Source organism: Protomyctophum bolini, assembly GCF_963924005.1.
Source record: "Protomyctophum bolini genome assembly, chromosome: 15".
NCBI lineage: Eukaryota > Metazoa > Chordata > Actinopteri > Myctophiformes > Myctophidae > Protomyctophum > Protomyctophum bolini.
Window position 1 is genome coordinate 22,086,145 of NC_137876.1, and position 15,610 is coordinate 22,101,754.

The 15,610-nt window shown below is 45.9% G+C and overlaps 1 protein-coding gene across 1 annotated transcript in view; it reads right to left on the minus strand.

Annotated features, from left to right (window-relative positions):
- Positions 1-1,315: 1,315 nt before the first annotated feature.
- kiz (kizuna centrosomal protein) overlaps positions 1,316-15,610 on the minus strand; it is a 42,560-nt gene continuing 28,265 nt past the window's right edge. Inside the window, exons 14-15 of the mRNA XM_080783287.1 lie at positions 2,345-2,391; positions 1,316-1,616 (exon numbers count right to left, since the gene is read on the minus strand). Of these exons, the coding sequence (XP_080639413.1) occupies positions 1,510-1,616; positions 2,345-2,391 (154 nt within the window). The 3' untranslated portion in view covers positions 1,316-1,509. The remainder of the gene's footprint in view (positions 1,617-2,344; positions 2,392-15,610) is intronic.

Genomic DNA, 15,610 nt, shown 5'->3' on the forward strand with positions numbered 1-15,610 from the left:
AAAAATCGAAGAACGACTGACATTTTTAGAATCTGATCTCAGGTCAGAATGGGTTCATCAGACCAGTGTGTGTCCAGTGGAAACCTCGTATGAATCTGATCTCAGGTCAGAATGGGTTAAAAAAGAAGTGCTTCCAAATAAATTACGTCGCCGAGCATTCCGTGGACCGGTCCAGCCGCTTTGCAGAGTTTGTTACAGCGCAGCAGCAGCAGCGATCCTTTTGGTCCTGGGAGATAGGAACCTCTTCAGTGGGGTTCACAGGTCGCCCAGCGCCATCCAGAGTGGTCATTGTGCTTAACCCATCCAGACCGGGAAAGTATCCCCTTCACGTTTTAGATTATAACCACTTTAACCGCGATTTTGTAATTTTGGATTTATTAAAATAAATAGCAGATATACAAGCTCCCAACGCGTCATTTCGTGCCGTGCTGCGAGCTTGTAGATCTTTTTTTTTACATTTAATTGAATATATACATATTCTAAATATTTGCCTCTGGTGGTCCCTGGAACAAATCATTTTGAGATGGGGGGGGGGGGGGGGGGTGTACATTATACACAATCTTTGGGTGTCCATGACATGGAAAACGTTTGAGAAGTTGAGAACCACTCGCTCATTATAGAAAACCCGATGGGATTTTAGAAGACATAATTACGTGGTAGTCGGCCCTCGGCGGTCTTAACGGGTTAATCATTTCACAGGTGACTCACAACGCCAACACTCGAGCATGCTGGAGCCGGGGGCCACTCGGAGATGCTCGCGGCATTCAAAATGCATGATTTCCAGCCCAGTGCAAACAAATCGCTTTAACCCGTTCAGGACGGGGAACCCCTTTTGGCGTTTTAAGCATTATGTCACGCTTTTAGCTATATTGAAAAATAGCAGATCTATACAAGCTCGTAGCGCGGCACCGAGTGGTGCCGCGCTACGAGCTTGTAGATCTGCGATTTTCCAAAAAGAAAAAAAAAACCCGTGAAAATGTGGCGCACATCTTTGAATATATATTCTCTCACATAGCGAACGTTTTCAACTCAAATCTTTGCTTCTGGGGGTGGTGCCTGCCTGGAACAACATATTTTCAGATGGGGGTCGGCGACCAATTACATATCATTCTGGGGGTCCTTGACATGAAGCAGTTTGAGAACCACTGTTTTTCAGAAAACTGTCATGACTTGTATAGAAGACATTTTGTAGAATCTGGTCTGAGTCCTAAATGAGTTAAAAGATCTGTTTAATCTATTTCAAGCTGTTATTATGGGCTGGAAGAGTTGTTCAGATAAAGAGATTGAAGCAGGGTTAACATTGGAGCGTTTGGACAACTCTCTTCACTATACTTTACCCCACAGTGAGAGCTATCGACTTTATTATTATTAGTTTTTTTACTATACGGCGTGCATGAGATTTGCAATGTGTGAAAACGCAGCGCTTATTAAAAATAACAGGTTGAAGGCGCACACAGTGTATTCCTGGGAATAAAATGAAAACAATGCACCGCATTAAAAGCTCTGCGATCAGTCATAGAAGTCATCAAAGTCGTCGACGTCGTTTGTGTTGAAGGTCTGCGGACGCAATGCCGCTTCGATCTCTGAGTCGCTGTCGTCGGATTCTCCCCAGAAAGCTGCCGTAGGAACACAAGATATACAGGGAGAAAACACAAAGGGTTAAAAGGACAACTTTCGTTCTTTTTCAACCAATAAGGTTAATGTTTTAGGTTGTTATTAGAGTAGACGTAAAAGATATAGTGTACTTTTTTTTTTTTTTTTTTCATTTGCTGCTTTCTTCATTTTAGGGATTTTTTGCTTTTTGTGACCAGATGTAATTTCTTGGGGTCTAGTAGGACTATAGTAAATACCGGTAATAAAAATAAATCGCCATACAATTTTGTAAAAAAGAAATACATATTTAGCCCCATGCATGCTCGAATGCCCCCCCCCCCCTGTCAAAAAGAGCTAAAATCCCTAAAACGAAAGAAAGTAGCAAAAAATGAACACTCACCTTTTAGTTTCTCTAATAACAACCTAAAACATGAACCTTGGTTGAAAAAAACCCGGAAGTTGTCCTTTAACCTGTGGCAAAACGAAAGCTATACTTCTGCCTTGCTTGTACGCTGTGTACAGTATTTGTTTCATATTATAATGTGTGTCAAGTAGTATAGATGTCCGGCTGCTCTCAGACCATTATCATTGGACGATGAAAAAGAGTTTACAGCAATTATGAATATACTATAGTGTCATGATTCCCTTTGTGCATATGGCAGCAATAGAACTATACAACAACAGATCAAGCGTCAAGCCATGCATACTTTTGTCTCTTCGCAAGCAGTTCTCCGCGTCTATACGGACTCACCTTTTGACTGGATGGCTGAGAATCGCTTTGAGTTTGTCGTCTCCTCCCTATACAAAAAAAAAAAAAAATACAAATATAAAGATCACACTTAAAATGTATTTGAAATGGCAGGTCAAATCAAATGCAAAGGAAACAACAACAAGTTAAGAGTTAACATAATTATGTCCAACCGCAAAATATTTTGGATTAAAAGTAATAATAATAATCATTTTCAAGATGAGCAGCAATTCGGATATCACGTGACACGCACTGGATGTTAACACATTCACGAGGGCACTAATGCGTGTTGTGAAATGAAACGTCGCCTATAAGGACAACAATGCGACGTTGTCGCATCATGCACAAACAGTACAGTATAACCCCCAAATACATATTTGAACCAGAATGCATTTGTGACAAACACGCTGTGAGGACACTTGTTTGGCCCCAGCCGTGGAGGAGGTTTTGCTGACAGAACTTCCTTGACTCCTGGTTCTAATGGCGCTGAAGGACTTCCACGAGGCCCTCTTTATTCACAAGTGGGCCAGAGACGAGGTCGCCGGGTTCCCATAGCATCGGCGATATCGCTATGCAAATGTGTGACCTCTGAAAAGACTTTGATCTGCCTCAATGCATATGCAATAAGCCCCCCCCCCCCCCAACCCACACACACACACACACACACACCCTTCATTCCACGTTTTAAAAAGGGATCCTCTTTCATTTACATCATCAAAGGCCCAACAATATAGCCTCATCATCTCCCAGGTTAGCATACACATCCATACATATACGCCTCATTTGTCTGGACGGTCTATATCGAGCTAAGCCGCAGCGTAGAGAAAATTGGAGAGAGGGAGGAGAAAATAAAGAAATAAATTAAAAAAAAAAGATGCATTTTTTTTAAAAGCACAATCACACGTCGGTATTGTTCCATCTACATCAATCGGAACCCATAACCTCTCCCATTGTCACCCCATCAATCCATCTCGCGTGTTTTCTCTTTGTCTCTGCCTGCCCCCCCACCCGGCCCTGCCGCTGTAGCTATATACAATGATGGCCTATATATGGACCAAATTACACCGGCTGTTCCTATTTCCCCCCCCATCTTACAAACCATACGTTTCTGCTTTTGCAACGGCCACTCAAGACGGGATGAGAATCATGCTGCACTCGTTCTGCAAGCTGTGAGCAGATTGCCTCGTGATAGATACCGGTTGCATTATTAAACCACAGAGGGACATCATCATCATTACAACATAACCTTTAATATTCACTATGGGAAGGCAGCGTCAGGGAGGTGTACGCGGTTCCTATTCCCACGGGATCCGACCTGCACGTAACGAACTCACAGCGAACGTTAAGTTACTTAAAACAACCGGGGGCGAATTGTAAACGGAGAACATTCTCTGGAAAACGAGGTCAGGAAAGTAAGAATGCGAGGACAAAGATACTAAGCACTCAATTGACTGCTTCAGTCAGTTAAGGACGCCGTGTATCGTTGCTGTGTCGGGAAGAAACCTCTTATCTCCACATTTTACTTTTGTCATTTCGTAAAGTAGCAGATCCACAGGCTCAAGACATTCTTGTGGATCTGCCTCTTTTGACGCTTTTGAATTTGAAATCCTGAGAAGTAACCGTTCTGGACATATGAGGTTTCCACCGGACAGAGACGATAATATGTTGGCGTGCACTGAATGGCGGGACATAACGAGACGTATAACATGCCCATATAATTACTACTGATATACTACTGAATGTGATTAGCAACATTATTCTTTGAGAGTGACACACACACACACACGCGGGTGTTTCGGGGCGTGTCCGAATCCGCCATTGCCACATGGTGTGAAAACAACACGGCTTACCATTGGAATTACACCAGTAAGACGCCTGAGGGGCGAGGAGCGACCTCGCCCTAAAGGGGCGAGGGAGGAGCGTGTCTTGAGTGTACAGGGTGTGATGAGGTCAGATCAACACATGGAATGTCAGAACGGGTCGGCTCCATATATGGAGATCTACGGGTGGCAGCGGGGGCAGTGTCTTGAGTGTACAGGGTGAACTTTGGCCAAGAAATGCACAATGAAAAACGGGTATGGACAAAGGGTTCATGGCCATATATAGCGTGTCTTGGGGACGTTACTAGACGTGATATCACAATGCGTGTGACCGACATTCCCTTATATGTGCTTAACTGTGACCTTCGGTCGCGATTAGGGTACGTAGTACGTACACATGACATGGTTACGTTTGGTTTTTTTTCCGTCATTGTGCAACAGTATTGTAGTGCCAATACTGTTGTATTGTTGTATTGGCGATTCTGCCAATAATCATATTCTTTGAGACAAACGTCTCAAATGTTTTTTTTTAATTTAAGAGTTTTAATATTCACCAAAACCAGACCAGAACCGTCACCACAGGACGACGGCAAGTATTTCCTACAGCTTTAAGTCAAAAAGTCTTTAAAAATCGACTCTGAAAATGGCAGATTAGCTATAAGGTCCTGGGTTCGATTCCCGCTGGGGACGCTGTGGGCACTGGGGGCCGTCATCAGTGCCCATACCCGAAGGCGGGGTTGTCAAAAGGGCCTTTCTGTGTGGAGTTTGCATGTTCTCCCCGTGTCCCCTAGGGTAGGTACCCTCACAAAAAACATGCAGTAATCCTGGTCTCTAAACTGCCTCCCCCTGGCCAGCCGGGGCGCCTGATGGAGGGGAAAGGAACTGGTCGGAATTACGTGTTCCTCCCACGCGCTACGTCCGGCCGGGGAAATTCCCCAGTCAGGTGAAAAGAAGCAGCTTGAACTCCTCATGCATAGAAGTAAGCATGAGGTCAGTCCGCTGCCCCCCCCAGGTTGGCAGAGGAAGTGTAGCGCCCAGGATCACATTAGATAATTGACACTGGGTGAAAAAACAAATGGGTTGCAAAATTGTGGGATTAAAATGTAAAAAATGGCAGATTGACCATGCTCACAACGTGGTGTCAATAAACTATTTTCTGCGAGAGTTTTCCCCACAATTCAGATGCTGGTGTTCAAGTGTTTAAATTCAATAATATGACATGCAGGGCAATCCTTTAGTGAATGTTTCGATAATAACGATAATGACTTTTTGGTAAATCTGTCATGCCACAAAGAGACATTGCCCCGTGAGATGACACCATGCATTGTTTTATGAACATTAAAAAAAAAAATGAATTATGGGTTGATAAGTTCCTGACACTATAGTTACCCCGCCAATGATGATAAAGTACAAATCTAACTGCTACACAGGATCAAACTATAGCGTGATACTCCCATTACTGCTTCTGGCTACAATTAATACCAAAAGGGCCAATACAAAATGCGGGGATAACATTTTTCCGTTTTTGTCTAAATGAAAGGATTATGAAATTGCTATCCTAGTAGAGTACCTCTGGGGGGGGGGATGAGCATAGCTTCCATTGTGCGGACGAGAATGCACTCGACGGCAGGAAATGACAGAACAAAGAAGCAGTGGCAGATTTTATTATTAGATTAATTGTAAGTAGTTTGGAGATCATTATGCCCTTTTCTATTAGTTTGTGAGCGCTAATCTGCTCGCTAAGAGCCGTCAATGAAAACGTCACATTCCAGATGACTCTGACATCAGAAGTCTGAATAGTATACCAGCTACATTCATGTCCGTTCATGGGGGGGTTTGGACTCGTATTTCCTTGGAGACTGCCATGTTTAGGAACATCAGTTATTAGTTTTAGTTTAGGTTAGTTCAACATAAGCAATATGTTGACGAATATATATATATATATATATTTTTTTTTAAATGAACTCCTTTTTCTGCTTACAATGGAATGACGCCTGCTGTTACATGAAATCTGGAGGCAGGAAAGAGGGGGGGAATCTAATATATGCAATGCTTAGAAGGTCTGAAATAAAATCAGCTAAATTGGCATGTGCTTAAATTCACATTTAGAATTTTTTTCAGATGTCAAGATTTTCTGAGATGATAGAATGGTGATGGATGATGATGCTCATGGAAGGGGAACCTTCTGAAAGCTTCATGGGCAAAGATAATCAACTTAAAAATAATTTAAAAAACGGTCAAAATGACCTCTTAGACCTTCTAGTGTTAAACATCTTAAACATCTTAAACCCCGTTTACTTTCCTTGACCCAGGGGTCTATACTTGGTTTGCACCTTTTCTCCCTCTACACCAAACCTGCTCTACCAAGAATAGGGGCGGTTAAAATCACCTTCTAACCACAGGTCGGCCCTTTTAGAAACGAGAAAGAGATCAACATGTAAAAAAATAAAAGTTGTTGTTGCGTGCCATGCAGTGATTTTCATCACAGAAAATAACACGGCGACAAATACAATACCATAGTACAGTAGTATACACAGCACAGTAATGGCCGTTGCGGTGGGGGAGGGGGGGTAAATTGGGCTTTTTCTTTTCTCCAACTTCCCCTCCCCCGACGGTGAGAATGTTCCCCATCAGCTGTGCCACTTCAGCCGGGGCCGGAGCTGATTTCAAGACAGTGGTATTACCATAGAGGGCCCGCTGTGGTTCTGACCCCTCCAATCTAATATACCGTTTCCATAAACATTTATGCCGGTTCGGCTTCTGCTGAGTTCGCCTTAATTGAGGCAATGATCTGAATCTGAATATGTAAGACTGCAGACCGGAACAGTGTTTTGCAGCTCCGGTAGACAGAGGTGAATATAATGTGATAAAATGATGCAAATTGCTGCTATTGTAATGCCCCCTTTTAGAGTGTCTATATCTCATTCCCTCTCTCTCTCTCTCTCTCTCTGGCTTTTGCTATTGTTGCATATTGTTGTTTATCTTATGTATTAACAGCTTGTTGTGTGAGTGCTGCACATACCTGTGTGCGCGCGGTAGCATTAGGCGCCGAGGTTTAAACATTGTCGCACAGAGTAACCTGTTGCCGGGCATATCATTTCAACCGCTAGTATCCATCGTGTGGGCTTGTTGAGATCTATACTATATGATTTAAAGTCCATGCGACGCTTGCATCAAATAAGGGCTGTGAAATTCCTAGAAATTCTAGCCACTGTAGCATGAGCTTGGGTGATGCTCAGTGAGCGTGCGCAAAATACTACTACTACGTTTGTTACTTTTGCGTGCCTATGTTAGTGTGTAGTAAAGGGCGTTGTTATTTACGAAAGAACACAAAAGGTTAGAATATGGAGAATGAAGATAATGTTTCTGCCTGACAGCAGACTACATGACAAGAGTAGCTTAGCGTGTGTAACGCGCGCGCACACGCACGCACACACACACGCACACACACACACACATGTCTTCAGAACAGGGCATCGGGCGGTGCGGTTTCGTGTGACGAGCAGCTGAAAGGGAGCGCCTGACGGCAGTGACAGCTCCATCACTGAATCGCATACTGTCAGCCACACTGCACTGTGACGTGATGCGCTGAGCCGTCAACAGACCAGGTGGCTGACATCCATCCGAGCGACCGTGATTGACACGTGTCACGGCTGTTTGATTTGACGCGTATACGACGTTCTATGTGCGCGACCGCGCGCGTGTGTGTGTGTCTGATGGACCACCTGTGGTGTTTCGGCGAGAGAGAGCAACCCCCCCCCCACTATACCGTTACTACAACTACAAGTTGTTGCCGTCAGGCAGAAACCTCTTCTCTCCATATTCTAACAATTTACAATTAGTCATTTAGCATTAAATACATTAAATACATAAAAAACTAGTCATATATATGAATCATACGTAAGCTAAGATCCTAACAGTGGAATATATCTATATAATGAAACTATGCGTATACACTATAGAGTGCATGGGGGGGGGTCAGATCAACATATGGAATGAATTCTGTAGTGTACAGGGTTTGATGAGGTCTGGCCATATATGGAGCGTGTGTTGATGTCTACATAAAATGCTATCTAAGTTACTTAAGTTGAGCCTTTGTATATGCCCGTAAGGTCGTCGAGAGTGCTACGGGCAAAAAAAATTGTCTGAAGAGGTGGGTTTTTAGACTAGGATTGGGAGTGAGTCTGTGCAGTTTTGATTGCAATGGGAAGTGCCTACTATTCCATAGTTTTGGAGCCAGAAGGGAGAAGAGTTTGGGACGTGTGGAGCGCTGTCCCAGCTTTTTTTAGTGAAGGTACTTCTGCTACTTCGGAACTTTTTGAGTTACTTTTTTCATAAATGAACGTCCCACATGATCACACTACAGTGTCACACAACAGTAGCAGATCCACGAGCTTACGAAGTGCGGCGCGAAATGACGCGTTTTGAGATTGTAGATATTTTGCTACTTTTGAATTTGAATTAATCTCTGCACTGGTCATTCTTTTTCCTTTTTTTCTCGTTGTCGTGGTGGATGTTTTATGCCTGCTTCTGGTCAGACTGCTATAAGGTCTATTCATACTTCAGTTTTACGGGTTAGTAAAAACAAGAGAGATGTGTTTGGGTGAGCGGTGAGTCTCTTACCACCACTCAGTGACGTCATGTTGTCGTTTTCAGTGGTCACCTTATCACCTAAAACTATGAATATGAATAGACCTTTTAATGTACATGCATTTCATTTTGGGAAATGTAGACTCTCTTGATATGTTTGATATTTATATGTTTGATACCATTTTTAAAGGGGTCGGCTTATGTGAACACCCCGGACCATTTTTAAGTTACTCGATTAATTTTTTTTGATATTTGATATTCATTTTAGCTGCCCCACCCCCCTTACTATAGCCTACAAACCCATTGTAACTTCAAACTCCATTTTAACCATGGATCGGCAATACCTGTCCTTCTTTCTAATACGTGAGGGGGCCGTGTTTTTATTTATTTATTCACCGTTTTCATTTATCTTTTGTAATTCTTTTAGATTTTCTTTTGAATCGAGCAACTTATAAAAAAAACCGTCTGGGTTGTTCACATAACCCTGAGTAGACGATTAAATGACCAATAGTTTTTTTTTTAAGTGAAATATCCCTTTTAAAGTCAAACGATGAACACTGAGATTTGGCCGTGTAAATCCTCTTCAGATGGCCGCGTGCGACCGTACCTTCTCTCGAACTTGGTGCTTTTTTACTTATCATTTTACAGTATACTAGTAGTGGCTTTATCAAGAGCAATTATTATTATTATTATTCTCTCCGGTGAAATAATGCTCATACCCTGCATTCCAGACAGAGAGAGATACATAGTGAGAGGGACACTGCTTTTATTTACCATGTCTTTTTTAAGCTCCAGCCACCCACACACAAATGCTAATAGCACAATAGCACTCTAGCGCTGCGGCGTTTGTCTAAAGGCAAAGGGAGACCCCGTCACCTCATCGTTCCCATCAAACTCCTACTCCCATCCCGCTCTGACCTCTGACCTCCACACGCGCGCACACACACACACACACACACACACACTGCAGTACTTTAGGTGAGCAGCAGCAGCAGCTCTGCTCTCTCAACACTACAGTATAGTATAGGCCCCGGACTATAGGATGGAGAGGGGGGAGGAGAGAGAGGGGGGGAGGAGAGAGAGAGAGAGGGGGGAGAGAGAGAGAGGGGGAGAGAGAGGGGGGGAGATAAATGAGAGAGAGAGAGGGGGAGAGAGAGAGGGGGAGGAGAGAGGGGGAGAGAGAGAGAGAGGGGGGGAGGAGAGAGAGAGAGGGAGGAGAGGGGGAGAATGAGAGAGAGAGAGAGAGGGGGGGGGGAGGCGAGAGAGAGAGGAGAGGGAGAGAGCGCGAGAGAGAGAGAGAGCGCGAGACAGGGAGGAGAGAAGGGAGGGAGGGGGGAGAGGGAGAATAGACTAAGAGAGAGAGAGAGGGGGAAGAGAGAGAGAGAGGAGGAAGGAGATAAAGGAGAGAGAGAGAGTGAGAGAGAGTGGGAGGCCATGGTGTGTGTGTCTGTGAGCACAGGCGAGAAGCGCCTCACCAACATGTGAGTGCTCTCTGCTGGCCATGATGTGGTACTGCAGCTCAAGGCATTATAATAATAGGCATGCAGGGGAGAAGCTTCCTCTTATTGCCATGATGACATCATGACAGCCTGAGATATACCATTTATTTATTTAAATTCATAATGAAAATAGCTCACAATGTATCGCGACGCAAAGCATTTTGAGCTTTATGTAAAGTTGTGTTTTGTATCAATATTTGCACAGTACAGTAAGTATACAGTTGCAATTACACTGTTATCTGCTGGGAATATACCTAACGGAACTATAAACAATACATGTAAAATACTTGTAATAATACAATGTTGAATACACAACATTCATATACATTTAAAGACATGAATAAATGTAATAAGATACCATTAATAAACATTAAGGTATGTTCACACTATAGGAGACGCATATTGGAAGATATGCTGTCTGGGGCTTGTTGTGCACGACAGTGACCTCTTCTGGCCAGAGCCTCAACATGCTGCCTTCATGTCTGAACCCTCACCCCTCCCACACGCACGCACACACATATGCACGCACGCACACACACACAGGTGCTCAGCCAATCACTGTCCAGCCAGAGGAGAAAGGAGCCACATGGACGTGAGCCCCCCCCCCCCCCCCCCACCCCCCCCCTTGTGTTGCCTCGTCTGCTTATTGTAAGCGACTTTGGGCTTGTTTTTTTTTTCTGTTTGGGGCCTGGCTTCCAGATCTTTCAATTATTATTGAAAATAGTAGTTTGTAAATATAAATTCAATGCAAGGACCCCCAGATTAATATGCAATTGTCCGCGTATCAACATCTGAAAACATTTTATGTCAGGGACCCTCGGCCAGATTTGTGTTAAAATGTTTTTCAAAAAAATAAAAAAAGATTCCCCCTCTAAGAATAGAAATAGCAGATCTATACAAGCTCACAACGTGTCGCAAGCTTGTAGATCTGCTATTATCAAATAGCTGATGTGTATATAGGTATATATATTATATGTGTATAAAGTGCTCAGGGTGTTAGGCGCTTCTTTTGGGCTCTATTTTTCATAGAGCTGTTTTGCTTATTTTCTCCGGCAAAATGGCAACACCGACCTCTCTACAGTACACGAGTTGTTTTGGACTAAACAAACAGCGCTGCAAAGAGGAGGTTTTTGTTTTTTCTCTATAAGTCTGTCCAGAGTCCAGACTGGAAAGTGCAGCTTCAGCTCTCTCTCTCTCTCTCTCTCTCACAGCCTCTCTTTGTCTCTCTCTCTCTCTCTCTCTCTCTCTCTCTCTCTCTCACAGCCTCTCTTTGTCTCTCTCAGTGGCTTTCTCTGTCTCTCTCCCTCTCTCTGTGTCCCTCCCTCCCCTCTCTCTCTCTCTCTGGCCATACACCCCCCCCCCACACACACACACCCCTCCAGTGAGTTGTCACAGATGCCACACACATCGCCTCCACCAGCCTCTACTCCACAGAGAGAGAGAGAGAGAGAGAGAGAGGGCCAACTCCTACTCTACAGAGAGAGAGAGAGGGCCAACTCCTGCTTATGACACATTTGTGTGGGGAGCGTTTGGAGTGGGGATGCCAGAGCAGCACATCCTATTGTCCGAGGCGTCGCTAATTGTTGAGTCAAGGTTTTTGTCAAGGCGACATGAGAGAGAGTGAGAGTGAGAGAACACCACTGATGATGAGCGGACGTGTGTATGTGTGTGCGTGTGTGTGTGTGTGCGTGTGCGCGCGTGTACTGTGCATGTGTGCAACTGTGCATCTCTGCACATCTGGGTGGAATAAGACCGGGTGAGACGAAGGCTCCTGTACTATATGATTTATATAAACGTGTGTGTGTGTGTGTGTGTGTGTGCCTGGCATGCAGACAGACAGACATGCAGCCTGGCATGCAGACAGACAAGACATGCAGCCTGGCATGCAGACAGACAAGACATGCAGCCTGGCATGCAGACAGACATACATGCAGCCTGGCATGCAGACAGACAGACAGACATGCAGCGTGCGTGCGTACAAAGGGGGGTGGTCTTAACAAGAGTCTTTCCATGAGTGCAGCTGCTTATTAAGAAGACTCACTCCTTGGTGGTTCCTTCCTTTCATCATCAGCACTCAAGCACAAAGTGATGTTTCTGTGGCTCGGCACAAAGAACGCAGAGACATTTATAAATCCTCCAATAACCAAAAAAAAAAAAGAAGGTTGGCTCTGCTCTTGCCAAAACCGATTCATAGTAATACAATAAACAGCGTGCCAGCGTTCCATATGAAAGTATCTGGCTGAAAAACGCCATGTGGGGGGAGGGGGGAGAGAGAGAGAGAGAGAGAGAATATGAAAAGAACCCCCAATTCTCTCCAAAGCCATAATAGTGAAATGAGCACATATAAATGTGTTAAGAGTATCTCTTTGCATGTTGTAAAGGCTGCATGTATTTAATGTGTAAAGCTTATTAAGGCCCTAGTCATTGCTATGCAAAGCAGCGCCCAACGCCTTTTCTCTTGCTTTTCAGAGCAGAGCGCTGCGGCCAATGGCGCCGTGCCCCCCCCCCCCCCCCCCCCCGCGCGCTCCTCTCGCTCTGCATTCATAACGCGCTACATTTGCACAATGTATCTCTCAAAGGCCCCTGAATAGAGGGCCTTAATACTCATGTAAACAACTGCAAACCAATTACTTAATGAATCGGGGCCCACACATAATGAGGAGCTACACAAAGGGCTATAAATGCATTTTTTTTCCTTCTTTTTTTGCACCAAAGCCTCTGCTTTAAACTACAATCCCCTCTCCGCTATAAGTCTGCGCGCGAGCTTAACAGACACATCATAATTATTGTCTCTAAGACAACAGAGAGAGAGAGAGAGAGAGAGAGAGAGAGAGGACGAAGCTATTTTTTTGTTTTGTTGGATTTTTTTAGTCCGTCCCTCTTTTTTTGATGTCACCCATCAGCTCGCTGACATAAATAAAGCAAATAATTAACGAGTATAGGAGAAGGAGTGGGGTGGAGGCAAAATACGGGAAGAGATGGTGTGTGTATATGTGTGTGTGTGTGTGTGTGTGTGTGTGTGTGTGAGAGAGAGAGACAGGGGGGGTGGGGAGGGGGAGAGAAACGCTGACACAAATGAGTGAAGCCCAATGCAACGCAGTATACGCTCCATCGTACGACGATGTCGCACACCGAAAACACTCGACCGTCGCATCGCTTTGTGAGCTTGTAGTGTCTTGTAGTGTTGGTCTGTAGTGTTGTAGTGTTGGTCTCGGGTTGTTACGGCTTTGTGCGACAAAGTAATGAATCGTTGGGGCTTGAGAAAGAACACGGAATGGGAGAGGAGAGTAGCGGGGCAAACAGAAGGGGGAGAGAGGAGAGTAGTGGGGCAAACAGAAGGGAGAGGAGAGTAGAGGGGCAAACAGAAGGGAGAGGAGAGTAGAGGGGCAAACAGAAGGGGGAGAGAGGAGAGTAGTGGGGCAAACAGAAGGGAGAGGAGAGTAGAGGGGCAAACAGAAGGGAGAGGAGAGTAGAGGGGCAAACAGAAGGGAGAGGAGAGTAGAGGGGCAAACAGAAGGGGGAGAGAGGAGAGTAGTGGGGCAAACAGAAGGGAGAGGAGAGTAGAGGGGCAAACAGAAGGGAGAGGAGAGTAGAGGGGCAAACAGCAGGGAGAGGAGAGAGGAGAGTAGAGGGGCAAACAGAAGGGAGAGGAGAGTAGAGGGGCAAACAGAAGGGAGAGGAGAGTAGAGGGGCAAACAGAAGGGAGAGGAGAGTAGAGGGGCAAACAGAAGGGAGAGGAGAGTAGAGGGGCAAACAGAAGGGAGAGGAGAGTAGAGGGGCAAACAGAAGGGAGAGGAGAGTAGAGGGGCAAACAGAAGGGGGAGAGAGGAGAGTAGAGGGGCAAACAGAAGGGAGAGGAGAGTAGAGGGGCAAACAGAAGGGGGAGAGAGGAGAGTAGAGGGGCAAACAGAAGGGAGAGGAGAGTAGAGGGGCAAACAGAAGGGAGAGGAGAGTAGAGGGGCAAACAGCAGGGAGAGGAGAGTAGAGGGGCAAACAGAAGGGAGAGGAGAGTAGAGGGGCAAACAGAAGGGAGAGGAGAGTAGAGGGGCAAACAGAAGGGAGAGGAGAGTAGAGGGGCAAACAGAAGGGGGAGAGAGGAGAGTAGAGGGGCAAACAGAAGGGAGAGGAGAGTAGAGGGGCAAACAGAAGGGAGAGGAGAGTAGAGGGGCAAACAGAAGGGGGAGAGAGGAGAGTAGTGGGGCAAACAGAAGGGAGAGGAGAGTAGAGGGGCAAACAGAAGGGAGAGGAGAGTAGAGGGGCAAACAGAAGGGGGAGAGAGGAGAGTAGAGGGGCAAACAGAAGGGAGAGGAGAGTAGAGGGGCAAACAGAAGGGAGAGGAGAGTAGAGGGGCAAACAGCAGGGAGAGGAGAGTAGAGGGGCAAACAGAAGGGAGAGGAGAGTAGAGGGGCAAACAGAAGGGAGAGGAGAGTAGAGGGGCAAACAGAAGGGAGAGGAGAGTAGAGGGGCAAACAGAAGGGGGAGAGAGGAGAGTAGAGGGGCAAACAGAAGGGAGAGGAGAGTAGAGGGGCAAACAGAAGGGAGAGGAGAGTAGAGGGGCAAACAGAAGGGGGAGAGAGGAGAGTAGTGGGGCAAACAGAAGGGAGAGGAGAGTAGAGGGGCAAACAGAAGGGAGAGGAGAGTAGAGGGGCAAACAGCAGGGAGAGGAGAGAGGAGAGTAGAGGGGCAAACAGAAGGGAGAGGAGAGTAGAGGGGCAAACAGAAGGGAGAGGAGAGTAGAGGGGCAAACAGAAGGGAGAGGAGAGAGGAGAGTAGAGGGGCAAACAGAAGGGAGAGGAGAGTAGAGGGGCAAACAGAAGGGAGAGGAGAGTAGAGGGGCAAACAGAAGGGAGAGGAGAGAGGAGAGTAGAGGGGCAAACAGAAGGGAGAGGAGAGTAGAGGGGCAAACAGAAGGGAGAGGAGAGTAGTGGGGCAAACAGAAGGGAGAGGAGAGAGGAGAGTAGAGGGGCAAACAGAAGGGAGAGGAGAGTAGAGGGGCAAACAGCAGGGAGAGGAGAGAGGAGAGTAGAGGGGCAAACAGAAGGGAGAGGAGAGTAGAGGGGCAAACAGCAGGGAGAGGAGAGGAGAGGGGCAAACAGAAGGGAGAGGAGAGTAGAGGGGCAAACAGAAGGGAGAGGAGAGGAGAGGGGCAAACAGCAGGGAGAGGAGAGTAGAGGGGCAAACAGCAGGGAGAGGAGAGAGGAGAGTAGAGGGGCAAACAGAAGGGAGAGGAGAGTAGAGGGGCAAACAGAAGGGAGAGGAGAGTAGAGGGGCAAACAGAAGGGAGAGGAGAGTAGAGGGGCAAACAGAAGGGAGAGGAGAGTAGAGGGGCAAACAGCAGGGAGAGGAGAGTAGAGGGGCAA